We start from the raw sequence: 27,965 nt of genomic DNA, 5'->3' as shown, positions 1-27,965 counted from the left end.
GCCATGAGAGAAAGCAAGCAATTACTTGTGTCTGACCCAGAGCTAAGCATTATCCTGACTTTTCAGTTTAGTCACTCAATCAAAGAAGCAATTATTTGCCCAGTGCTAATTAAAAAATTCTGATTCATATACTTGGCTGAAAACTTTGTTGGCTTTGATTATCCTTCTGCCTATGGCAGCTCATCCCTTTTGTGCCTTGAAAAGCACTGGGGTTTTTGTTTCCATCCACAATGGAACAGCTCTTCATGAAAACCATGATCTAGCTTTTACCCCAAACGTGTTCAGAGCTTTGAATTATGTTTGATTATCAAACACAGAATAAGCTTTCACACTCATTCCTGTAGGTCACTTTGTTTAATAAGTGTCTAATTTCTTTTGTACATGCTTTACTCAGGATACTCAAACGTTACTTGGTGTAATGAAACTTTTGCCAACGTATTCATTGTGTTTTTCTCTGCTGTTATGTATTTCCATAACATGCTGGTAAGCAAACAACATATGAAAACAAAGCTAATCTCTTTCTTCCATCACTGATGTGATGTCAGGTCAAGTGTAATACGAGCTGTCAAGCAAACATAAAACTCAACACCAGCGTGAACAGGACTAGAAATTGTTTGACGTCATGAATGATTTAGGGATAATTATGTGCCAAAGCTCAAAAAATCAGAATACCTTCTATGCTAATGTCATTTCTCCTCCTAGCAAAATGAATGTTAAGCACTTGAGTCGTCTGCTAAATTAGAATGATGGTATTTAAATTCAGTTACAAAACAAGTATTCAAAACTTTTTCCCAACAGCATTTATTCTTGTTTTCCCTTGCTTTAAACAGGATGCAGGCACCTTCGAGTAACATTATGTTTTCTTTGAAAAAAATAATCACTCTAAAATTTCTCAACCATTAAAAAGACAGATAACGGAGATGAATTAACTTCTAACACATATTTCTTCCTTATTTCACTGATCTTCTGAACTTTGTTTCTTAGGCCTCATTCATCTCTTGTGCAACAGAAGCAAGAGGATAGCATAAGTATGCAGAATTTATTTCTTCATGGTCTTAATTTTCTTTGGAAAGGCTTTCAAATGGTTTTAATAAGAGAAAGGATCATCCAGTGCTGAGAACTGAGCACTGAGATTTTCGACATCTTCATTTTATTCTGAGCGCTAGGAGTAGCTTTTAACTGCTTTTCAGATGGGAGAGCTTATAACTGAGCATATTCTAGCACTCAGGGGAGACAAGAAATACCCAAGCTTTCGGGAATAAGCTTACAGAATTAAGGGGTCACTCCTGCAAGATGCTGAGTGAGTCCACAAAAGGAATTAAAAGTGGCAGATTTAGCTATCTGCCCCACCAGCTGCAAATACTTCCATCGTTTGTAGTAGGAAGGATAACTACCTTTTCGATTATGGGTTATCTGAGACACATTTACTCAGACTATTATTTCTCTTCATTGTGTACTGCATCAGTAGTAATCGTTTTATGAAATCAGTTGCCATATAACAATTTGTCATTTTGGTTGTCATTTCACCCAGTGCCTGGATGGAGCAGGGTGCTGGGGAGAGCAGAGTTTGGAATAGTCTTATCCTGAAAAGCCTAGGCTTTTAGTAAGTGAGGGTAGAGGCTACTTTCAAACACTGTATCAGCTTTCCTAGGAACACTTGAACAGCCATGCTGGGTCAGACCAAAAATCCCTTTACCTCTCCATCACTACCTGACAACATTTCATAGCAGAGATCTGAATGAACAAAGAACAAAACCAGAGCAATGCCTCCCCCTACACCTTTCTGTCTTCCAGAGAGCTAAGGCAGAGGTCAAATCTCCGACTTGGATAGCCTGTGATGGATTTTTCTTCCATTACTTTGTCTATTTATCTTTAGAACCCTGGTACTCTTTTGTCTACAGGGCACTGAGACAACACAACTCAAAATTTACTTAGGCATTATGTGAAAAATCACATCTTTTTATTGGTTTCCAATTTACTGCTTGATAATTTCATTTGATAACCCCCTTCTTGGACTGTGAGAAGCAGTGAGTAATTGTTCCCTATTCACATTCTTAGCACAACTCATATAATTTCATTTTCCTTTTATTAGATTCTCCCTGCAGCTCTCTCTTTTCAGGCTAAAGAATCATAGCATGCATAAACTTTGTGTATTCAACTTTCCTTCAAGTGCAACCATTTTGATATCTGCTGTTTATGTTAGTATGTAACACTGACAGTCCGTGTTACACACATGGTTATTGGGATGTGACAAGAGAATCTGAATTTAATACAAATGAGAAAACCTGTAGGATTAACTTTTTTCCCCTAAATTTTCAAGAATAAAATATACAAAATACAAAAATGTTCATTTTAATATAATTGTATGCTGATTTTTTTTGGTTGATACCTTTATGATGTTACGTCATAAAAGCATGAAAAGGCATCACCATATGGAGTTCAGTAAGGGATGTACTGAATGAATATGGTTAAGTGAGGCTCTCTTTGCTTTTTCTGTGTATTAAAAATCTAACTCAAAAATATCTTGGGGTAATAGTACCTCAAGGGCAATGTTATTTGGTGGTGTGGCGGAGTTCTCCCATCCTGCAGAAGTGCTCATGCAGCCTGCTGAGAAGATGAAATTTGTTCATACTAAGCACTACTTTTTCACAAGTGAACTGCAAGGTTAACACAGTCTGCTTAGAAAATCCTGGATAATTGTGGTGTCACCTTGTGCTTCCTTCATAATTATGTAAGGTTATAATGCTGAAAGAATGCATATTTCAGCAGAGGAAACGGGGACCATGCAATAACTTCACAAATAATTTCATCAACAGGGACTGCCAAGCAAGCTAAGTAGTTTGTGAAAAAAAAACTCCCCCTAAAATCCTTATTCCACATCACACTGTCCTGCAGTCTGCATCCAGCATTTATTTTTTAGGAGAGAAAATAGCAGAGTTTTCTTTTAAATGCAATTTGAAAACTATAGGGCTCAGTCTTGTCCTGACAGCCTGGCCTGGCACTGGGGCCTGTGGGAAAGTGTCCTGAGCCCTCTCCGGGCAGTGCTGTGCTTTTGGCATCTGGGGAGGAAGGGGTGGAGGGAAAGGGCAGGCGTTTGGCTGGAGCAGCAGAGCCAGCCACTTTCAGAAGCGGTACTGGGAGAGGTCAGCTCGCCACTTCCAGCTCGTACAACCGGCATCACGCCTCTGATTTACCCTTGGTAAGGAGCATGAGTCATTACAGAACAAGTGTTGGGTTTGAGTTAGTCTAAACTCTCACCTCAGTCTAAATGCCTCTGAGGCTCTGTTCCTGTTCTCCAACTGGGTAGCAGATTGTGAAAGTTTGCATTAGACAGGCATAATAAATGCCAACTATTAAAAAGGGTAGTTCTTGCAAGGCCTTGGATTCCAAAGGATTTGTTTTATCATAAAAAGAGAGGCAAATGTGTGAGATTAATCACTGATTGTGCAAAACTGACATCCAGCTTCCTTGCTGTATGGATACAGTCGTATGCTGAGTAATTCCGTGTGAAGGAAAAGACAAACCACAGTGTATTTTCATCTCAGTACGTCAGACTGTATAGTAACATAGTAAATACATACATTCATAGTCCAGCAAGCACAAGTTAAAAATGCCTTAGTATAAACTGCAAGCTGATAGCAGGAATGGACTTAATCTCCTTGCAGTGGGTGCTGGTATCACATGAAGAGCTGTAGAATTCACTGGTATTTGCATTAGTGATGAAGGGGAGAACCAATACTCAACCTTGACAAACAATATAAACTCGTCAGTGACACTGAAGGACTGAGATGTGCATTTAGATGAGGCTATTTCTGATAATGAAATTTAATATATGCCAAGTGAACTACTTAGAGTCTTCCTGTGTACCAAGCGCTGCATATTCATTCTTTTTCCTCTTTCAATTACCTCTGTTGATACATAGTAATATTTGCACTGGATTTATTGTGCCAAAATGAGAAGGAGGCTGAATCACATCCAAGGTTAAGGTAGTTGTAGGGAAGCTGTATTGTATCCAAAGGGAAATTCGGCTAGGAAACCAACACATCTGCTCCACCAAGTAGAAAGACAATTTAAAGAAAATGCTGTACTGGAATGTTCTCACTGGAGCTGATGATGTGACCAACAGAAGCAAAAAGCAATATATGACTCAGTTCTCCACAGGGAACTTCTAGAGTCTGGAAAAAACATTGCATTTTCCCTTGTTTCATTAAAGGGAATGGGAGGGGTTAAAAGTCTTGTGAGTATGGATGGCATAGGAAAGAGAGGGCATGTTGGGTGGTACTTTGAGCTCTGTTTCAGATTCCTTATGTGATTCATCAAATCATTTAAGAGATTCAGAAATAATGACTGCTCAAACATGTCATTTAGTCCACATGTCCCACATGATTACCTTTCCTTCTGGGTCAGTCTTTTCTCTTTAAAATGTGCCTAATGATACATCTCACAGGATTGTTATGATCCTGTTAATGACAGTAAATCAGGCTGAACTTTTTAGGTAGGAGACATCAAGGAAATGTAGTACTGTTGTTATGGCTGTTACTATTGCCTATTGTAGATTATGCTGTCAGTAGTGCTGGGAGTGTGACAATTCAGTCTAAATAAATCCAATGAAATGTTGAAAGTCTAATTCTTTACAACAGAAATTGCATCAAGTTAGCAAGATGTAGCAGCAACTTACAGGGGACCATCCTGAAAGGAAAAGTCCCCCTGCTAACTGTACAGTAGAAGAAAATCGTACCAACTCTCTATGCAGCCACTGTATACATTCATCAGAGATAATATAATCCACCAGCAAAGCCTTAGATCTTTGTTTTGCCAGTCCTTTTCTTCCTTTGCCCAAATACTACTCAAAAACAAAAACAAAAACAAAACAAAAAAAAAAAAAAAAAAAAAGGAAAAAAAAGCAGCAATATATTATTGAAGGCAAAAGAAACTGGTTTTCTGAAAGGGACCCAAAGAGATTCAGATGTAATCACATCTTCCACGTCATGCCCAGCCTTACAGATAAATTCATCTCTATTTGGGCTGAATCTCCTTGGTTGAGAGACCCTTTTAAATGCACTTTCAAACTCTGCTGACATAAGCATTGTCGAATAACAGTAGCTAAGCAGAGTGCCAGGCATATTCAAATAACTGGTTGGGACAGCCAATATAGAGTAAAATATTCATGTTCCTGTTTGAAGCTTTTCAAGAGGATTTCTAGAGGAGGGTATGAGAAGGGTTGGATAGAGTGTCCTCTTTCATTAGAAACTGTCCTCTTTCACTAGAAATAAAGGAAAAGGTTTCTTGTCTACATTTCTTCCTCAAGGACATCTGTTCATTGTGAAGATTCACTTGTGGTATAACTACATAGAAAACAGTTATGTTTGTACAATGTTAGTCAAATATAGCCTAATTTTGAGGCCAAGGGATTATAAATATTTGACAGAGGAGTCAAGCAGATTGTAAAAGGCACATACTTTGTTAGGTCTCAGGCACCTATCCATACATAAGGCTGTGCTTTTCATTGCAAGCTCTTTGGGAGAAAGGGGCTTTTAAATGGTAGTGCTCTTTTGTGTTTGGAGCATTTTCTTTTCTTCACCTCAAACCGCATGTACAACATTGTTGCTTTCATGAGCAAAAAGGTACTGAAAGAGCTAGTGAGCAAGGGTGATCAGAGCACCCTACAGCAAATAAACCTAATGGGATCTCTTGATCTAAGCATGTTGGATTCTGTTAAATGATCCTATTGATGCCCAAGGTTGAATTCCCACTGGATTAGTCAGAAAGCAATGGATTTCACTTTGTGTAGGACAGAATGATATTTCCAGTCAAGCCAATAAGAGGTATTGCTTTGGTGCACCTCACCTTGCAGCCTTTCAACAGTTAAGCAAAACTGCAATGCTTGGAGGAAAGGAGGCTGTCTAAACTGATATCCTTCTTTTTCTTTCCCAGATTACCTGCTTCTTGGACAAAGGGGAGAAAGGCAGCATTTGACACTTTTCTTTTTCTTTTTTTTTTTTCCAGATACAGAAGAATAAAAATATATTAAAAAAGAGACTGCAAATTTCTTTCATCATTTTAGCTGAGCTTCTTCATTCCCGTTCTCCTCCTCCTTCCGCAAAGACCAGTTTCTGGGGAAGGCGTTAAACAACTTTAAAAACACTCCTCCTCCCACTGGCTACTTCACAGCTAATGACTCTGGGTTCTAGGGTGGGGGCCTTGGTTTTTTGGGTCAGTTTTATTTTTGTTTGTTTGTTTGTTCATGTATGTGTGCATTTTTTGTTGTTTTTTTTAAGTTTTTTGTTAAAAAAAACAAGTGGTGATTTCCTGATGCAAATGGCTCCATTTTTCTGGACAGGTCAAGCAAATAGATGAGAGTCATCTTCAAAAGCTGGTATTGCCCTTTGCTATGCCTCAAGCTTGTGAAACCAACATTAGGATGATGCAAAAGAATATATATAAAAAAAAAAAAAAAAGAAAGAAAACTTAATACTTCACTTTTACTCTTTTTCTTTTCCCTGAGAGCCTTTTCCAATTGCTGATAGACAGAATTTGACATCAGTTTTACCCTCGCTGTAGAAGATTTTATTAATAAGGATGGCGAATTGGTAGAGTCATTTGACCATTTGTTAGGATTTGATGTCTTTCCCAGATGATGCAATGGTAGCAAAATTTTTTTGTTTCTAAACAGCAGGCAGACTCACTCAACCCTTGATTTTGTTCTGGTTTTGCAGTTAGTAATAGGAAAGGAATAATCAATGAAAGCGATATTCCCTTGGGGCAAATTTTGTTGTCAGACTCTAAGAGCATGCACTAATGTCCTGCTTGATGTGCCTGCCTTAACTTGATATTACAGTTAATGAGCTGTTTCCCACATTTGTTCATGGGCTACTGGTAACCACTCTTTGTCTGACCTGAAGATCTAAGAGGAGAAGGGCAGCAGGGAATCACACGGATCGATTCTTACTTTCATCTCAGTGTGGTCTTTCTTTCATCACTGATTGAATGGACAGGCCAAAGAAAAGAAAAAGCATTGCTGGAGAAGTATGGACAGACAAAACCAAAATGAAAAAGTGTGTCCTAAATACACTGCTGGAGTTGGTGGATAAAACTGTCTTATCCAGTGAAGTTAGACACATGGAAAGTAGCCATCATTTTGGCCCATTTTAAAGAAGAAATGTTAAAAAACTAACTTGCTTAGACCTTGATTCAGGAAGGTATCTTTGTATGAGAAACATCAAACATGTATGTAAGTGCTTTTCTGCCTTGGGATCTTGGTAGGGATCCAGTTAATTGTAAGTAATTTTACCTACCTATGTGGAAATCAAGATACATACATACACATACAACTGTTTTTTGCCTAACTCCTTTTTGTTCAGGATGAGGTCTTGCTGTGTTAGTCATGTATGTATTTTATAAGGACTCAGACTGCTGTTATGGCTCTTTGCTATGTAGAGAACACGCAAAACATTGGCTTAGGAAAGTAAATCTTCAGAGTTTCTTTTTCATGTTCAAAAGCACAGGACTTTACCACCAGCCTATATTAGAGCTTGGGTCTCTGTTCCTGCTTAAACTGTGCATGTACAGGGACGAGCTCCCGCAACACTGGCAAAGATCACAGCAGTGAGCTCAGCCTAAATCCACATTTAAACGAGAATACCTTCTCACTCAGGAGTGTTTGTATCTGGGAGTTTGATTATTGAGGCTAGAGACTTTTTGAGTTCTTTTTTTGGACACCGGAGTTTGAGTTTGTTCAAAGCCAGAGATTTAGATTAGGTTCATGCTGTGAAAAGGTTGCACTTCAATCACAAAAATAACTCTTGCAGTTCTTAGAATTCGCAGTTGGCTTCACTGAACCAGCTCATTTAAATAAAATAAATATAAGGGCACATAGTGTTCCCATTTGTGAGCTCCTGGTTCAATCTGGGGTAGATTTTCTGAGGAAAGCAGGGTGCTGGGAGGACAGTGGTCCTGCAGTCAGTGCCAAGCACACTCCATGTTGTGTGACTGGCAGAGGGCTGTGTCACCACGTAGCACTTTCCCACCTTGCCTTTCTCCCGCTCCATCAGCATTCAGCCCTGGTAAGAGTGGTAGAATATGACTTCCAGTCCTGACCAGGCTCTTTGAAGGCACATTGATGAAATATCAATAATGCAGAACTAAAATACTGCAGCAGTGAGTCAGTCCCTGCTTAGTCAGACTTCTCCCTGAAGTCAGGGGGAACATATCCTCACCGAGTGTTTGGTCAGAGGTGCAGGATGATTTAGTCAATATCTTTTAAGTTACCCTTACCAAATGTACAGTGACTAAAGATGCCTTAGATTATGCACAGTAGAATAATAATAATAATAATAATTAAAAAAACCTAAATCTTTTTCTTCATCTGTTTCTGATATATATTTTTTTTCTTTCTGGGAATGACTTCTTTCAGACAGCGAAGCCAGACTGCTTAATTCACGGCTGGTCAGTCCTTGTTTCTCGTGCACTGGCACAAAGGTGTGAAATCAGACTGGAAAATGTTTTTCCTCGATTGTTAGGGTTATTTACCACTGGCAGGAGCTAATAAGGGAAGTGGTGGGTTTGCCGTCCCTTGGGGACTGCAGATCAGAGCTGCCATTCTAGAATAGATGCTATAGTCAAAGTTACTGATCTCAGCACACAGGTATGCAGCAAAATCTTTTACAATATACAGGGAGTCAGAGCTAGCTCAAACATTCTCCTGCTCTTTTAAAATCATTTGAATAAGCTACAGTGGATTATTAGCATTTTTTAGAATTTTTTGTTGTCATGTAAAAAAAATCCCCATGAAATCTATTAGCTTGGAAATATATAAAGTGAAAGTGAAATCTAGAAATTGAAATCCTACAAAGAGACTAGGGCAGATGAGAGCATCTGTTGTGGGATCCCCTCCCAGGATCTCATATACATTGCCCTACTCTGCCCCCCTCACCTCCTGGAACACTCTGCAGCATTGTGCTAGTGCATTGTGAGCCAAGGAATGGTATGTGTAGACACCTCCCAGTTAAACTAGAGATCAGCCACTGTGCAATTGTGTAAAAAAATAATAAAAATTTAAAAAAAAATTACAGAACTGCTTTCTCTTATTTTATTCCACAAAAGGAAACCAAAGAGAAAAAAGTGGAAAAGGATTAGGTATTCATCAGCTAATGGCCTATGTTTATAAAGAATGAGAAAGGATTTCTGTTCTTACATCCTTACCTAACTTTCCCTAGATATATAGAGTTATGTTTTCAGATGCCTGCCTTTTCCATCCTCAGTAAGACTATACAAGAAATTAATAAGCCAGAAATTTTGCAAATATAGGGCCCATACCGTTGGCCTCATGCTGAAATTCTACAGAATTGTTTGGGAGCGCCCACCAGTAGGCACAAAGGGGTCTTCTGGTGCCAGAGTGCTTCTTACGGAGGGCAGCACAGGCTGGGAAGCTGTGTTGATAAAGACAGCACTCTTCTGCCTCTGCGCAGGGACTGCTGGTGCTCTCAGAAAGCTCTGCCTTGCTGGAAGAGCACCAGGCATCTTCTGCTTCCCAGAAACTGTTTTGTAACTTGAGAGGGAGAATCCAGGCACTTTATCCCCTTAAAACAGGGAGGGAGGGATACCATTGCAAATATCCCTATCAGTTTTCTTTCCTTTAGCTGGGACTGGTGTTCAGGGAATTAGCAGACCTTTGACTCATGGTGACATAGTGCTTGAACTCCTGGACACGCTATGATTTAATAAAAAAAGAAAAGCAAGCAATATGTTTTTATAGAATCATAGAATAGTTTGGGTTGGAAGGGACCTTTAAAGGTCATCTAGTCCAACCCCTCCTGCAATGAGCAGGGACATCTTGAACTAGATCAGGTTGCTCAGAGCCCCATCTAGCCTGACCTTGAATGTTGCCAGGGATGGGGCATCTCTCTGGGCAACCTGTTGAGTGTTTCACCACCTTCATTGTATCCTGTTCATTATTTAAATGGCTCAAAGGGTGACAGTTCTTTGGGCTGCACTCAATCTGTGATTTGAACCGTGCGTTTCTGTGACAACATGCAAGAAGTATTCACACACATGAAAGAAGGGATTTGTCTATTTTTAAATTAATTTTTTTAAATGTAAAAACCTGTGATGCACCCTCTCAAAATGCTTAAGTCAACCAGCTTTCTTTACAAATGACACAATATTTTTTTTTAAAGTTATATGGTCAGATTTCTATGTTTAAATATAAAAAGATGGTGGACGTCACTAATGTTTTCCATGTTTGAGAAAAAAGATGGATGCCAGAAGCCAACTTTTTTTTTTTGCTGATGATAAAATAGGTGGTAGATTAAAAAAAGAAATTTTGCAATTTTAGACTTAAAACATATTTCAGAGTGGTCAATCTAGGCAGACTGATGCTTATCTAAAAGTGCAGCCTTTTGTATAGCTCCAGCTAGTGTAAGTACACTATGTATTAATACAGTAGGACGTTTAGCATCAGAATGAATCTGGAATTTAGGAGCTTGGTTCCTGATGGGTGAATGAAGGAGGCAAATTCCTTTTTCTCATTGTTTCTTTTTTTCAAGCACAGATTTTGTGGTTGGAGAGAAACTTTCCAAAGTGTAGTTGGTTATGCCAGAGAAGAATGGTATATGGTGGTGTTTTGCAAACTACCTTTTGAATATGCAAATGTTGCATATGTACTTAAAAAGTCTTACAAGCTCAGACTGGAAGCAAAAATATTTCAAACTAGATAGCTGATAGTGCTGTGCTGCTTTGTAATCAGAAGGCCTGTGAGCTCACCTAGCTAAAGGCAAATACTTTCACTGTTATTCCTTGCAAATTCTACGGTGGGTCCCAAACATGGCTTTTAATTAAAAAGCACAATAATCTATTCAAATTAGAAATTATGGAAGCTGACAAGGACAGTACATTTTTGCTTCAACTAGAATAAACTAGTCTATCTCCAGGAACTCTTGAGATGGTCTTAAATATTTCTTATTGGCTCCTTTTTCCTCACATTTCATTTTATAATAATGAAACCCATCAGCTTCTGATGATCTATACCATATGTTAGCCATTTATACTCAGCAAATGACAGCATAATCAAGTCCTTTTCTCTTACTGTTTTTTAATCCATAACCTCACCCAATAATTAAAAACAACAGAGCGATTCTATGCTTTTCACGTGTTGAATGGGTGCTGATCTCAGAGCTGCGCTGGCGCAGTGTCTGAATATCAGCACTCAAAAGCAGGAACACACTGGCTGAAGACGAGAAGGAGCCCAGCAGCACTGACTCTGTGCAAATTGCTCCAAGGAGTGAGCATCAGTGCTGGCCAGGTAGAAAGGAGGGAAAAAACCCATGCTTTCACATTTTAAGGCATAAATTCAGCTCCCTCTGAAGTGGGTACAGAGGTTTTTCCAATTTGTGTTACCCACAACGTGAGCAGGTCTGCCTCAGTCTCAGTTTAGTGTCAGGTGTGCATCCTAATGTGGTGCTCCCCCTGCTTCCACAGGCAGACAAGTTTTGCGATCCCAGACAACCCTTTCCCTGTCTGATTACTGTGATCAAAGCAGGAGCAGGGCAAGTGACCACTGCCAGTGCCATTATTTTCTGTTAAAATGAAACGCTGGCCATGCATTTCCACTTGCTGAGACTGCCTTCTTGTTGCTGCAATGTCCCTTTTGATCCCCAGCAAGCACAGAGGGTTCTGATCTGTACCCAAGCAGGACCGGGACGCATGCCTATCTTCGAGGCATCAGCGCTCCCTGCTCTGGTGACTTCACCACCAGGTAGAAGAAAGTGGAGCTACTTCCAGGCAAGCTGGCTGGGGATCTGAAGCTGTAGAACAGCAATTTATTTACCCTCATACCTAAGTGCACAACAGCACTCATTCACAAGCCTCACAGCACACTCTTGGCATTTTGTATTCTTTTCATTTCTTCCAAGTGTGTATGTGTCAACTGCTGTGTACTCATAACACCCTGGTTTTAGAAGCTATCCAGTGGTAGGAGGAATATATGTAGTCCAGTTGTCTCTGCTGGTGGTCGTAGGAGTGCATCTATCAAACAAAATTACTTATGGCCATTGGGGTTTTCTAGTGATAAAACCTAGCAGTAGAATGACAGAGTGAGCATTTTCCTTTTCTTCTCGCTTGGATGATATTTTTATACACTTTTATATGCAATTTTTTTAAATATTTGCTATTTTTATTGTAGGGTTCTGGTTGGGTTTTTACCAGACCTTCTGGTTGTCTACAGGCCCAGATTCTCACAGGAATATTTCCCTTCCCTTTTCTCCTCCCCCTTTTTCCCTGATAGACAAAAGCCATTGCATTTGCAACATGAGCTTAGAGCGAAGTAACACCTAGGGCCTGATCACTCTTTTAGTTGCACTGAAATCAAAGGAAGTTGCATGCAAAGTCCTGCTGGTCCCACCACAGCATCTGGGGCCAAAGACTAAATAACTGAAACACATACAGCTAATCACATGCAGGGCAATCTGTGTAAAGCCAATGCATCAGGGTGGCACTGTCTTCCTTTGCTGTGGTAGGAGCTACTTCCACCACAATGTGTTTAAGTAACACCATATATCTCTCTTCGTTCTGATGATGCTACTTCTTGTAGGCAGTTCAATCAAAGTCATACCCTAGTGCACTGACTACCTTCAGCAGGGAGGAAGGGTGGACATTGTGGCTTATCTGTGACAATAGATTTCACTGCTCTTGTGGTTAACCGTACACTGACAGGTCCTAAATAAAGTTAAGAAACATTAAACCTATTGGTAGGAAGGATAAGGGGAAATTAACCAAATTCAAGGATCTTGGTCTTGTAAAAATAACCTTTTCTCAGCTGGCATTCTGCAGGGAATTCTATGTATGAAGTTGAACATAAACTTTAGAGTATGTTTATATTAGCAAAACTGATAATGGAGATGTCTTTATTGAACTGAACTAAAACAAGCAACAGACACCTGTTTCTCTAACATTTTTCAAGGAAGAAAGAGGCAGGTTGTTAAAGCTATTTTGCACCAGGGGATAGAAAACAAGTTAAAATACATGCTGAAGGCAAAACTCAACGCAAGTTTGCTCCTGGGACTGGGTGGGTAGGGTAATGAAAAAAAACCTGTTATTTGGTTTGTTAAGACTCATAAGGAAAAAAAAAAAGAAAAACCAAAATGAATGATGCCATGTAATGCCAAGTATTCTCAACTGTTCTGGGAATAATTTTAAACAATATGTATTTATTGTTAGTTCCTTATTTGAAAGAAGAGGCTTGTGGTCTCTAAATGTATAAAACATTTTTCAACATTCCAGTTTTTCTGTAATTGAGTCCATGTATGTTCATCCTATTACCAAATAAAAACAATGAGGTCTCCGCTCCATTTGAATTAAAGTTGTAGAAGGGTTCATTTTGTTCTTGTGCTTTCTACATCCGATACAGGCACGGCACTTGCCGTTTGCTTTCCAGCATCCAGCTTGCCATAGACTACTAGTAATAATCAACTTCTGTTTTTTTAAGTGTAGTAGGAACATTGCTTGGACAGCAGTCATTGCTCACCACTTGCCCCTGTGAGGAATTAGTGGCATTACCCAATACGTAAAGACGGAAATTGCGGTAGAGAATTCAAATAGCTTATTTAAGGACCCCGAGGTAAATCTCTACCCATTTGGGGATTAGACATGTCAACCTCACCTTTCCCCTTTTCTCTTTTGACTAAAACCACAGCCCATAAGAGCAGCTAAACCAACGACAGCACACCACACTCATGCTCACTGAAACACTTGTTTGTGTGATTTTTTTTTTCTGTGCCACTTGGAGCATGAGTATCAATCCCACAGGGCTGGTGTCCTATGCTCTGGTGTTGCTGATAGACCTCCTTTCACAGCATTTCAGCTACATCTCTACATAGCACCTTCTACAAAGTATTGTATTCCACAGGTAGACTCGGGTGGTGTCTGTGCAGGAGTCATCACACCACACAAGTAATGACCAGAATTTTCCCATCTCGCTGCTGTTTTTCTATTTGATCTTTTCCTTAAAAAAGGAAAAAAAAATGATAAAGAGTGGCAGAGAGCAAGCCATTCTCTCTAAGGAGGATGTAAAGTTCAGAGATGTTCAATACAAGTGTGAAAGGATTTGTGCATTCCCTTTTGCCAGAAATTCCTGTTTCAATTCACTCCTTTCCTCTCTGGGAGGTTCACTGGAATTGATTTCCTGAAGAACATGCAATGTGCTCGCCACTGTACCTGCTTGTATTCTTATATCTTACCGGCTTTTGTTTGAGTCTGCATGTATCTCCAGTCCAGTGCAAGCAGAGATGAAGCCAAGCTGCCAATTTCTGTTAGATATTGAGAGTGTTGACATAGTCAATTGTGACCTTCAAATCAAAACTACTGACTGCCACATAAGCAAGAAGGGAGAAAAGATGGTTTGGAAAAGGCATCTAATGATTTGGGTGACTCACCTCCACTTGCAAATACAGTATCAGAGTCCTTTCTCTGGCACGTATAGCCAGTGACATAAATATCCAGAGCCGTTACCAACCGGTGTTTCCCAAAGTGATGCCAGCCGCTTGCTGAACCACCACAGAAGCAAGGTAAGTGCTGTGTAACTGCCTTCAGAGCTGTGCCAGGCAGTAAAACTGGCAATTGCCAGTTCTGTGAGGACATGGAGGTAGCTGAAGGGAAAGCTATCTATCTGAGATCTGGCAATAGTTCATAGGTCCAAAACTTAAGAACATGAAATTTCCAGAATCAATAACTTGGGTATCTCAACCCAAACCCGGTAAGTGATAAAAAGAAAGATACTTTTGATATTGACTCCTGTAGATGGAAAGGTCCCAGAAGTGAGGCTACTTTCCCAGTGTACCATGGATAAGAAATGGCAGAAAGAAGACAACAAACACCTCGTAGTGATGGCAGCACTACAAAAAGCATTTTCATGGCTGGCGGGACTACCATTCATCCATCTCTGCTGAAACTACTCTTTCTTTTTAAAGGTCCGGTGCGACGTTCAGCTGACTTACCAGCCTCGGGTTCCTCAACAAACCGCCTTACATTGCCAGGTCAGTTGGTACCACCTCACTCTAATTTGCTTATATGTGCAGCTTTGGAAATAGGCACTCACAGTGCCTACTATTTGGGAGATGGACGTAAACAGATGACTTCTTCTCCAGGTATGGCATGACTTACACATCACATTAAAAAAGTTAAACCCATTCACTGGGATTGAGCAAATGAACTGTTGTTTTTAATGGTCTTTACGGCATTTCATTTTTTTTTAACAAATATCTTACATTTTGTGGCTTGCAGTGCAGGCTTCACAGATTATTTTAATTCGATTGGCAAATTAATTTGGGCCTTTATCACATAGACACAGATGCTGAAGGGAAAAAAATAAGGCTGTTTTGTGGACCCAAGCATAGCTTTTTTTGTGCCCTTCCCATCTACCAAATCCTGCTGTCTCTATTTTATCACGATAACCATTTTCTTAATCCCTTCATCCTTGTCCCACACAACTGTCAGAAGAAAGGGAGGGTAATATGAAGCAGTTACACAAAATAATGGCTTAGTGTGAACAAGATACTATCTTGCATGTGCATATGCAAGGCCATTCATATATGTATAATTCACAGTATGTGAAAGAAAGAGTAAGTCTGCAGGAAGACAACAAGAAATCACCAAGGAAAAAACTCCAAACTTAAAGCAAAGTACTTTAAAAGTTTTGCTACAGATATTTTTATCAATGACTGCTGTGCCAGCAGCTGAGGTATGGTGTGGCTCCACTTATAGATGCCAATGTGCAGCAGAATGTTTCTGTGCTGTTTCAGTTCTCCAAGCTGCTCATGGCATGATGCTCTTTCGCAGCCACCACCTTAGCAGATTGTTTCCCCAGGCATAGCTGCAGCCACCCCTTGGGTGTAAGGAAAAGAACGAGCAGGGGTGTGAGAGATTTCAAAACACTGTATTCCCTTAATAAAACAATGTGATCCATGGATTACTGTCCTGCTCAAGAACAAGAATGGATAATCACTGGAAGTAAAATATAAAACTCTGTATCTAACCCAAGACATTTTTTAGGTAGAAAGCATGGAACAAGAACTATCACAAATACATCCTCTTACCTTCTGAAGTTTCTCACCACTGGCAGTGACAATAAGTATTACCTGTGTATGTTGCCTATTTCTTATAGGGTCCCAGCAGTTATTAAATTCTTACATTTATATTCATAGGGGAGGCTACTACTATGGATGTTTTCACCCAGGATTTTCTTGCAGGTGGCATTTAGAGGTCTTGCTACCAGGTACAGTCTTTTCATTATTGCTGACTTGCTAAGTGACCTTGCTCAAACCCTTCTTGTGTTCTCCAGTTTCCTCATCTGTTTGGGAATTATAATATTTACTCCCCTTTAATACTATCCAATCTAGAGATCTGTTGTTATGATTAGAAGAACAGCAGCTGGGAGGATGCACCTTCAAGAGAGGGGAGCAATCAACCTAATAGTGTCCCTTTTTGCAAACAGACACTGTGCATTTGTTGCCAGCCTTACTTCCAGTAGCAATACTCACTGTGATGATCTGACATTGAATTATAGGAAGGTGCCTTCTGTCTGGCACTTACAGAAATGACTAGCTGTGTTTTGACTCTCTTTTTGTTAGATACCTCCCACCTCAGTGTATGTTTTGGCACCGATTGGTTTAGGGACCCAGGGGGTTTTCTCTATTTGGCTCTTTAACAGTGGTACCTTCCTGCTCATGCCATGTTACTGTGGCTTACACAGCAAACTGTTTACTCTGGTACAGTTTGGAAATCAGCCCTTCCTGCACAACTATTTACAGTATGTGATGGGGAGTAGATAATAGCGTGATATTTTCCACGTATGTAGTCCAGTCATGCATTTTGTTTACAGCCATTATGGTGTTGTTTCTTTATGCTCTATATAGATCATGTTTCAGGGGGGTTGCTTTTGTTGGAAGCAGCCACTAATTAATGTATGGCTAAGAAACAGTGCTGTAAACACACACACGCAATTTTGTAATTGAGAAAATGCTATTGTCTTGCTGTTTTTTCTGCTAATCGCATGCAGCTTCTTGAATAAAAAGGGGAAGCTTTATTGCTTTGGGTTTAGTCTCACTTCTGAAGGAGTGAGGCTGACAAGAACAGGCACGTGTGTGCGTGATCCCATCTGTCTCTTTGCTGGCAGGTTGGTGAGTCCTCCTCATCACTAACATTTGAAGCTGTGCCTTGTCAATTTGAAGTGCACAAGAGGAAGAAACACGCGAGAGGTCACAAAGCTGGGGAAGTTTTATGACGTTAGGTGGCTGCGTGCAGGAGAGAGCCCTGCAAGTGCTCCCACCTGGGCTTGACCATTGGTGAAAACAGAGTCCGCTGGCAGCTCAGCTGCATCTCACAGTGCTGCAGGGAGCCCAGCTGCTGCGGCCATGTCTGCTGCCTGCTGAAAAGAATCCTTTTTTTCAGTGCAAAGAGGATGAACCAACAATTTCTCCAAGGAGCCTGCACTTTGTATGGTGAGGAAGCACAGTAGGGGTACTGATGTACCCAGAAGTATTATTTACAATCACTGAGTGACCACATTTTTCTTTCTGTAGCTTGGAAACATTTGGAAATCTATTTCTGTCAGGATCTTAGGAGTGCTCATAGACCTCAACGGCTGAGCCCGGCCTCCCCTGGGACCCCCACCCTCCCCGTCTCCTGCCAAGGGCCCGGGGGACATGTCTCAGCTCAGCCTGGGGCCTTCAGTCCCTGCCTGAGCCATGTTGTAGGTGTGCCCGTCCCTGCCCCTGTCTCCTGGATGGGCCTGGCACCTGCACTGCAGAGTCCTACCGACTTGTCTATGATGGTATCTTCCCTAACATTTCTCCTCTCTTAAGCCCTTTTATATTTTCTCATTTTTTTAGGTGGAGCTTGAGTGACTCTAGTCATACATACCTTTACTTTGATTGGTATAAAGTTCTCTCGCTTTGCTTTTCAAAGTATATGCTAGAGAAAATTCAGAGCACGTGCTCAGTGCGGGGAGCGGTCACACCTTGGAGGTGGGTAACTTTTGGGATGGAGGTGTGTTTTGGTATTATAATGATATTATAATGAACAAAGTTCACCTAAAGGACATAACGTTGCGTGTCAGTACCCCAGAACTGGGCACGTGTGATATAAATGAGAAGTAGAGCATTAGCTAGACAGAACCCCCATTATTTTACCTCCTTGCTTCACTGGATTCAATGCAGGGACCAACCGTTCTCATTCCTATCGTTCCAGTTCCCTATCCCTACGATCACAGAGCCTGGCCGCAGCATCTCCACTCCGCTCCGCCCTCCATGTTACTTTTCAGAGTCAGCATACCAAGCTCCCCTGGTGTTGCTAACATCTAAAGTTGCAGGTTATGTTGCTTAGGGAACTACCATGGAACCGATTCTTTATGTGTCCACTGCATTCCACCCTGGAGGTTCACCTTCCCTTGACAGGGGCGGGGTGGGGGCTGTCATACCAATAAGTCACATCCAGCAATCATTCCACAGGCTGTCCCTGTGCCCAGGAGGCCCAGGGGTCTCTCCCTGCCCCTGGTGGCCATGCACTGGGCCAGCTGCTGGGTGTCCCTGACACCTCCTCTGCCACCCGGCTCCCAAGGACAAAGCTGCTGCTGTTACTCTTCCCTCAGGCCATGGCAGAAACCAACCCTGCAGCCCAGAGACCACCCCTATTAGCCGTCGCTCTCTGTGCCAGAGCTAAAGCCCATGAGGCCCCACAGCCAGGAGGACCAGGGACTTGCTCTAGCTGGACACAAACCCTTTTCCTGGGGCGTGAGGGGGGTGATTTCGACAGCCGCAGCCTGAAGGAAAGCCAAAGTGTAACCAGAGCCATGGGTTGGGATGGTCGGTGCCAACAGCCCGCCATGGAAGTCAGTCAAGCTTTGCGAAGCAAGTGCGCGGAGGTGACACTGGTGTGGTGGAAGGAAAGGTTGGTCATATTAGACCTAGAACATTTGGATCCATGACCAAAGCACAGCCAGGCAAATGACAGCTCTTCCAAACTGTAAAAATAGCCCATCGCTGCTATCGCTGTCTGTCCTGGTTTTGGCTGGGATAGAGTTAATTTTCTTTCTAGTAGCTGGTATAGCGTTATGTTTTGGATTTAGTATGAGAATAATATGGAGACTTTGGACTCTCTCCTTGAGGTGCCTCATTGGAGAGAGCAGTGTATTTTGTATAAACACACAGATTTTCTTAACACTCCTAGGAGACTGATTCTTCCCAAGTTTAGAACATTTCTTGAGCGTCTCTAATGGAGCACAGTCTTGGTTCTCCTGCACCTCTTTCCTGCGGATCTTCTTGATAATTACAGCAGAATATCTCCTTTGTTGGCAAAGGCAGCAAAAGGGAGAAAGGAGAATGCCTCCTGGATGTGCTCCCTTGATTTAGCAGCAGAACGCTGAATTAGAAATGCCGGTATCCCTAGCTTTCCTGTGTCATCTCCCAGTAAAAATTCCCAATGAAATAGTTCCCTTACCTCACTGATGAATATTTTAGCTAAATCAGTAAATCAGCTTTACTGATCATAAAAGCCTTTCATCTTCCCTGTTGTCCTTCTAGGATTTTCTTTATCCTGCCTGCATAGTAGTTGAAGGCAAAAGTTGCAGTAGCTCTGCAGGGGGCTGAGGGGTCAGGAGAGATGGCAGAAGGTCTGTCTTCAGGATGTCCCCGCAGGCCACTAACCACGGCTGGTTCGGCAAGGGAACACATTAATGCCTTATCCATGCTGTGCCAGAGAACCTTAGTGCTTGCATGAGTGTCTGGAGATGGATAAGGAGTACTTCTGTCTGGACCAAGCTGTGTCCCAGACACTATTTCCATCCCAGTGCCTCTGCAAAGCCACAGCATCCCCTCGCGAGGCAAGGACAGCTGCGAGAGACAGCAATGTCTCAGTCTTCATCCTCATCTACACTCACCTGCATTGTCTTGTAGTGCTGAGGCCAAATTGGCCTCCTCCAGCACCAGTGCTGCCCTGTGAACCAGGTGTGTTTCACTGCTGGAACTCCTTCTGTGCAAAGGTGGTGGGAAGCTATGGTTCGGTCCTTTTCCAGAAGCAGAGGCAGCAGCATGGCAGCGGACTGCCACTAGCTCGGGGACAGATGTGAATGGGTTTTCCCCCTTCCAGTTTCCTGTTTTCTTTCCCTGTTGCCTTTTCCTTTCCCTCCAGTACTAAGTGCCAGCAGTGACCACTCAAATCCCATTTGCAGATGTGGCTGCTCAGCTGACTGTTCTTAATTTTTATCAGAGGCAAATTGCTTCCCAACAGGTATTTGTGTCTAAAAAACGTGCTATTCACTCAGTGAGTGTAGTAATGACATTAAAGAAAATGACATTTCAATGGCTTTTTTGATGGGATGTGCCTTTTGAATGAATAGAAATGTTTATATCTATCTGCTTTAAAATGCTTGGAAAGGAAAAGAAAAGGATATCAGTGTTTTGCCTTGTCTTGTTCTGTTTTCTGATCAGAGTGGAATTGCTACGTAACAACAAGAGTGTTTGTTGCTCTAACAACTTTGAGTAGTTTGAAATACTTCAAGATGACTATATAGTATTTTTGTCAATAAGCATTGTTAGCAATAATTTCCTTCTCATTGCAATGGGGTAAAAACTATCGCAAATCAGTATATTTGCAGGGAAGTCAGTGGAACCAGGAAAATTCCAGCTAAAATTTTTACTATAGAGTACAATAATTCTTGTGGACTGTGGTGATGCATCCCCTGGCTTCAAGCTCATGTGAAATGTCCATCATGCTCGATTAACTGAGGGCAGACTCCTCAATAAATGTTTTTCTCTGGTTCAGATTATCCATGAGATTGAAGCTCTTGGCATTGTCTGGACTGTTAGTTCAAGTGATCATCTGCAAAATAATTGGGTTTTGATCAGCTGTCTTGTTGACCTCACCCAGTGGATGCATGGCACATCTTAGGATCATTTTAAAGGGCAGAACTTGTGGCAGTATTTGGTACTCCTGTGGTTTCTTGACTCATGGATGAATGGTTTAAACTGTGGCAAATGTGGCACATTTGTTCACCTGCCCTTCTGTGTATGTGCCTCTGCTTCCAAACCAGTCTCTCATGCATTAGCTATGTCTGCTTATAGGAGTATCCATCACTGCTAATACAAAATAATAGCTTCTGGTATAGTGCCTCAAGCTATTAATCTAATTGGAGTTGTGTGGAGTGTAGCAGTAGGCTGCTTTTGTGTTTTGCATGGAGGGGGCAAGAGGGATGGGGAAATGAACAATTCTTGTTCCTTCATATAAGCATTGTACAAGTTGCATCGTTCTCTGAAATCTATTAGTTGTTCTGCTGCAAATGTGTTTGCAGATAACCTCAAATCCTGCCCCACTTTGACACGATCTCTGTAGTTAAATCTAAGGTGCATCAGATCCAACCTACGGGGTTTTACCAGAAACTTAGAAGCAGATTACATACTCATTTCTGCTTAGCAGAACTCTTTAAAAATATATCAGTTAAAGGTGTGTGTCCCTCAGGAAGGGCATAGGGTGGTATGAGGTTGGCAGCCCTTAACTGTAGGGCTGCAAGCAGAACCTGAGGACTAACGCTGGGTGAGATCTTCCCAGCCATCTACACTCATTTTTCATTTGCAGTTGTCTACTAAGCAGCAGCTCTGGCATTCATTCTTTCATCTGTGATGACCATTATATCTTAAGCAAATCAAGACATAATGTTGACATAGGGCAGGTGTTTATACCAAGCAGCTAGAGGGAGTTCTGACCTCTCTCAAAAGTCAAAAGAAGAGTTGTATCAAAGAAAGGATAAGAGGAAATACTGCGTGGATGCCCTCCTAGCCAAATCTAAGGTTTGCATGGATGCTGTTCTGTAACATGCTGGTTGCACATCCCACTGGCCAGAGCAGAGTGGCTAATGCACTCTTGCCTCCTTCCTAAATCAGTGTCTGAATGACACACAGAGAGTCTTTCTGCATGATGCTACTTGTGTAACTATTCCAGTCTACGCTGGCACTGTCCAAATACCTATTCTCTGCTTTCATTGCCTTGATGGTAGCCATGATCTTAAAAAATAATTATTTATTTTCCCTAAATTAAAAAAAAAAAAAAAAAAGGAAATCAATGCCAGGGGCATCAAGGTTAGAAACTCGTAATACTTACAACACTCCATGTGTGAAGCTCCTGAAGCCCACAAAACCCCTGTGAGGTTAGTATTCTCATTTTTATTCCCATTTTACATGTGGAGAAACTGGGGTAAATCTTATAGCCCAGGTCACACAAGAAGTCAGTGAGAAATTTGGGAACAGAACTCCATAGAGTTCTGAGAGACTCTTTTCCCCATCCCTTTGAGTCACTAAAGCCTGAAGAAATTAAATGTCATGGATCCCCATTATCAACTCCTGTATGAGGATGATAAACAGCACTGTCAGTGTGCTGGATAAACCCCCTTAAACCTATTAGCCAAGTCATCTCTGCTGGCAACAACTCCAGTAAAATTCCAGTTAACAATAAACATTCCCCCATGCTGAGCAATGAAAAATCCAATAACAGTTTGGCTGAATCCATGCTGAGTACAGAAAATGGAATTAATCTGAAAAGTGGATGTGCCTCAAAGAACAGTAACTCACCTGGATATTTTTCAAGCTTTTAACGAATGTCAATCTAGTCTATTTGAGAACAGGAAAGATTATGATTATGCAGTGATCTGGATGTGTATTTCTAAAGTTTATGAAATCCATAGGTTTTTTTGTTTCCCAAGACATTTTAGAGTATGATTAATCACTCAAGGAGTTTAACAAGATGAGAGTGTGACTGTTCTAGCATTTGATGTTAGCTAGCTCACATGGGAATCTTTTTGCTTCTTAGGATTCATGCTGAGAGCAATGACTTTTCTTTTAAAGTGCTTATCATGCTAATTATTGACTTATTACTTGGTTATTTTGCAAATAATAACTAAGCATAAGATAAATACATTTTGGTCATAGTCATGTTTAATTTTTTATTCTACCTAATTAAAGATGTAAGAAAGCAAGACATAGATTCAAATAAACAGATTCAAGAAGTTGAGAATAGTCAGATACATATGTAGCCCACTTGTGACTTTCACCATGGCCTGTAGTTTACTGGAAAATCATACGAAACCCCTCAGATCCACCTATTCCTGAATTCTGGGAAATGTGATCTCAAGCCAGATTTATTGCCTTAAAATGACCTTGTTCAATGATATTTTGAAAACAGGTGTTTAGCTACCTACATGTACATAGGTAAGTATAAAGTTGCTTCTACATTTAGACTTTTGGCACTTTCATCTTCTGTCTAAACTGCTGTTTCCTAACCTTGATAATGTTCCTTGGGATTCACCTGTGTTGGTGAAGTCTTCTGGAATGTCTGAATAAGGGCATGATTTCAAGATCAAGTAATCCAAAGTTCTTAATTGCCCAAATTTCAGTTTTTGGAGATGTCTGTGTTTTTCATTCTAGAGTTTTACATCTATACTTATGATTCATATTTTCACTTTTTTTTTCCCTGAACCTTTTTCTAACCCTCTGTAACTACCCATTAATCCAAAAGAGTCCTGGCTCTCAGGCTGAGAAACCCTCCTTTGCATAGACAGGCTGTGCCGAGTGGGATGGATGCAGCTTCTGAGGAATTCGTTTCTTGTCCACCAGCAAGTGAATGCTAGGCGTGGTAACCATCATTGTTCTTCCTTTGTCACCGCCAGCCATCAAACCTCAGCTGTGTCACCTCAGGAGGCCCACTCACAGCTCAGGAGACTATTTCCCAGCCTTCCACAAGAAATCGGAGGAACATCTGGTGAGATGTAAGCTGCTTGACCAGAGGGGAAGGATGAAGAAGATCCAACATATTTCCCAGAGCTGGAATAGGAAATAGCAGAAGACATAAAGAGGCATCTTCTGGAACGATGCTTCTCACAGGCAGTCAGAGGACATTGTGTAATCATTGCACAGGCCACACTGCATTGTACAGCAGCTGCAATTCTAGATAAAAGCAAGTGTATGATTTAGCTAAACAATATAATGGACAGAAATGTTCTCAATAGCCGCCTTATTATTGCAGCATGTGCCCACTTAGTACTAAATTATTGGCTGTTACCTTAAAAGAAGTAATTGTATACCACTATCTCCTGTCAAATTAAGGAGCCTAATGTTTCCCTAGATTGTTGGGCTCCTTATGGTGTTCTCAGTGTGACCTTCCGCCTACCACAGGTAAGACAACAACTCCTGTTTCAGACAGCCTGGGAAAGTTTTTTCTTGCCTAGCTGTACTGAGAACAAATGTCGTCCTGTCGTTAGTGTGATGGGTATTCAGGCGGAAGAAGGTAGGAGGCCAGAGTACAGAGTCCTCTCGCTTCACTCATTGGAAAAAGAAGACATAGCACAGCGTTAAAATTGTTCATTGCACAAACTCTGATGGACGTTAAATAACACCGATTGTCTTTTGTGGCATTAATTTAGTTGAGTTTGATCTCATGTGTTCTCTTGGTGCACAGAGAGCACCAAACCCATGGGCCTGAGTTTCACAGCTGAACGTGCCCCCTCTGAAGAAGTTCCTCTTGCCCCCTGGTTTTACACTGTGAGAAACAGTGGCAAATAACTCTCTGCCCTCTTTTTCCGGGCCCCTGGTGATTTACGTACCACCTCAGCTCTCCCGTTCCAGGCCAGTGAACTCTGTCCTGTTTGTACTCTCCTCACAAGCAAACCTACTCTACTTCTTATCTTCCTTGCTGCTTTTCTCTTTCTCTTTTTTTTTTTAATCTCTTTTTGAAAGGAGAGGATGAGTACTGAATGGAGTACTCAAGATGCAGGTATACCAGAAATTTATAAAATAATGTAATGACACTTTCTGTTTCATCTTCCATGCCTTTTGGAATAGTTTTTAAAGTTGTACTTTCCTTTTTGAACCTCCTTGAGCACTGAGTAGTAGTTTCTGTAGAATTATCTATAATAAATCCTCATTAATTTGTAGCCCAAATGCACATATGAAGTTGGGGAGTTGGGTTTGCCTCTCCCTATATGCGTTGATCTGCACTTACCAACACTGAATTGGTGGTTTTGCCAATTACGCTGAAGTAGCTGCTGCTGCTGCTGCTGCTGCTTCTTCTTCTTCTTCTTCTTCTCCTTTTTAAATTTTTTTAACCTTATATCCTTCATTTCTGTTCCCTGCTTGTTTTCCTCTTCCATCCACACCTTTTCTAAATCACATCTTCTGGATAAGCACGTTGAATAGCAGAGAGGACAATCCTCCTTTACTATGAAAGCTGACTGTTTTATCCTACTCTTTTTTTTTTTTTTTCTTTCCCCCATTGTTAACCAGTTATTTACCCATCTTAAGATCACATGTTACGATCTTCTGTCAATCCATGACAGCTCAGTACCTTTGATAGGCTTTGGAGTAGGACCTTGTCAAAATGGAGAACTGCAAACCATTATTGGTTCCTCCAAGGAAGTCTCAAAGTTTTGTGAGGCAAAATTTCTTCTACAAAAACTAGGCTGACCCTGCTCTGTTATAAGTATCCTTGCTACCTACCAATTCTATTATTTATATTTTCTAAAACGTTACTCACTGTGAATTTGCATTCTGTTATACACTACAGGTTTGTAACTATGTCCAACATCAAAACTGCACCAGCCAGTGTATGTAGCACTGCTATGTGGCAGTTACATTAAAATCATGGCTGGTTGTTGCATGAAAAGAGCTGGTGTGTTTTTGCAGTGTTACAGATGCCCCTCGCTCCCTTAGAGAGGATCACTGCAATTCTGGGCACGCTCACCCTGAGGTTTGACACCTCTCCACAGTGTTTTGCTAGACATCTCCATTGCCCAAATGCTCTGATGTCACCTTGTTTCAGTTATTTTCATCTGTTTTACCCTGCGCTTCATGTTTGTGGTGTTGACCTTCACCACCACCATAACTTGTGACTCCAGCAGCTGGGCTGGGTCACTGCCTAAACCAAATACAGAGGAATGCACTTTAACGCCTCCTGCTTATGAAATGTGATTTATCTCTAGGAATTCCCTGAGAGCTGTATTTTGCTTGTAGAATACCCTGAAATGTTTTACACAAATAGGCTGTACAGAAATGCAAAATTATACTATCCTTCCAAACACATTTTCTGTCTGTGTCATTTCCTTCCCTTTAGGACACCTTTGGTTAACACTTTACCTAATAGAGTCCTACCTGACTGTTGTCTGGACAAGTGGACAGCACTGGGTCACTTGCAGAAGTTAAAAGGGGAGCCTCTTTTTTTTTTTTTTCCTTTCATTATTACGGATGGTTTATTGGGGTTACTGTTTTTGTGTCACTAGCATCTCACAAAGGGAGCGATTTTTGTTTTTCCTCTCCTGGTCCACGCTCTCTCCTTTGCCATGAAGCAGAGATAAGTTGCCATCTTGAAATTACTGCTGTGTAGTCAAGGCACAGGGAAATGAAATTACCTACCTGAGGTGTCATGGGGAGTGTATATGGCTCCTACAAATTTAATGTAGTTCTGATCAGGTTCCTCTTTGTTCTCACTTTTCTCCAGCCAAGTCCGTGCTGTGCCAAGTTGCTGTCTATTAGATGCTCCTCTAGAAAGTGTCTGTTCACCCAAGTGGTTTAGAGGGGGTTTATTTCTTCTTTTTCCTGCAGCTGGGGAAGGTGAAGAATGGTGGCAGATACTCATTGGTATTGGAAAAATATCTCAGGTTGTCTCTTCCCTCTTCCAAAGCCTGCGGCTTTTGGCCGAAATGAAATATGGCAAAGTGGGGGAGAGAGGATGTTTGTGCAGACTACTGCTTGTAAATATTGGGTGCTTCACAAAAATAATTCCTAAGCAAAACTAGTTGTGCTAATGGCATCCAGCCTGATGCACCGAGCTGTGTGATGGTGTGGGTGGGCTCATCCTCTCAGTCCAATCCTGACACCTAGTGTACACCAAAGGGAAATTTTCCAAGTGTGAAGCTCAAAAATGAAATCTGTGTTATTTGGGGGAGGTCTGGCTTTGCAATGCACTCAACCTTTTTCTGCATTGATGATTTCTGAGATAACCACTTGCTGCCAGCATAGAAATAAGTCTGAGTAATCTGTCCCTCTTGGAAAGTCTTATGATCTCAGACTTATGATGCTATTTAGACCTGTTACGAATTACTCGTTGCAACTATCAACACTTGCAAATTTAGCCTTTTTTCTGTTTAGTCCATTTGTGAACTGAGTCTTTGCTCTAATCACGGGATGACTTTGCTGCAGCAAGAAAGTTTGGTGCTCTTTTTTTTGAGAGGGAGTTGTTTGTTTATTTTTTTAGAAAAGGATTAAAGTCTGAATTAAAAATCTGAATGTTAAAATTCAGAGTGAGTGAGGCATAAAGAGACTCCTGCATATTCATTCCTTATATTTTGTGTATTTCTATGTCTACACAAACAGGGATTGGAAAGGAAGATTGTCTCCAATGTCCTCACGGGTAATTGCAGCATTGCAGCAGCCAGAGCAGAGGTGAAGGAAGAAGGGGAGGAGGAGGGAGGAGGAGTTGTGGCTCAGCAGCTTAAATGGGCCTTTCCAATTCTTTAGGTCGTGAGGTAGACAGTTGGGTTCATAAAACAAATTTGTTTCTGGACCGGCCATGTCCCTACCTCCTTTCTCCTTCTTCTTGAGGTCTGTTTTTCACTTCTGTTGCTCAGGTATCTAGCCAGCATGAGTCCTTCTGGCCAATCCCTCACTATCCTTTTGCAGGTACTCCTGCCTTTACCCCAAACTTTTCTCCTGATCTCTCACAGACCTGCTAAGCATCACTGAGCAGCTCCTTTGGTATGGATCCTGGGCTATAGTCACAGAATCTCTGAGGCTGGATGGCGCCTGTGGAGTTGGCCAGTCCAAATAGGGTCCGCTGGAGTAGGTTACTCAGGGCTATGTCCAGTTTGGTTTTGAAAATCTCCAAGGATGGACACTCCATAACTTCTCTGGCCTATCTGTGCCAGTGCTCAGTAGTAAAAA

General features: G+C 41.3%; 1 protein-coding gene across 12 annotated transcripts in view; it reads left to right on the top strand.

Annotated features, from left to right (window-relative positions):
• Window positions 1–27,965, top strand: part of PDE1C (phosphodiesterase 1C) — a 347,698-nt gene that overhangs the window by 310,316 nt on the left and 9,417 nt on the right. For 7 of the 12 annotated variants that reach the window (XM_030007696.1, XM_030007699.2, XM_030007706.1 and 4 more), the window contains 2 exons: window positions 14,961–15,026; window positions 23,702–24,547. In XM_030007696.1, coding sequence (XP_029863556.1) covers window positions 14,961–15,026; window positions 23,702–23,871 — 236 coding nt within the window. In that variant the 3' untranslated portion in view covers window positions 23,872–24,547. Of the gene's footprint in view, window positions 1–6,006; window positions 8,333–14,960; window positions 15,027–16,193; window positions 16,263–17,164; window positions 17,188–23,550; window positions 24,548–27,965 lie in introns of those variants that run through there. The other 5 variants (XM_030007701.1, XM_030007702.1, XM_030007698.1 and 2 more) reach the window with 5 other exon arrangements.

This window comes from Aquila chrysaetos, chromosome 3, assembly GCF_900496995.4.
Source record: "Aquila chrysaetos chrysaetos chromosome 3, bAquChr1.4, whole genome shotgun sequence".
In the NCBI taxonomy this organism is placed as follows: Eukaryota; Metazoa; Chordata; class Aves; order Accipitriformes; family Accipitridae; genus Aquila; species Aquila chrysaetos.
The sequence above is the reverse complement of the archived record's forward strand: the minus strand, read 5'-3'. Positions and strand labels throughout refer to the sequence as shown.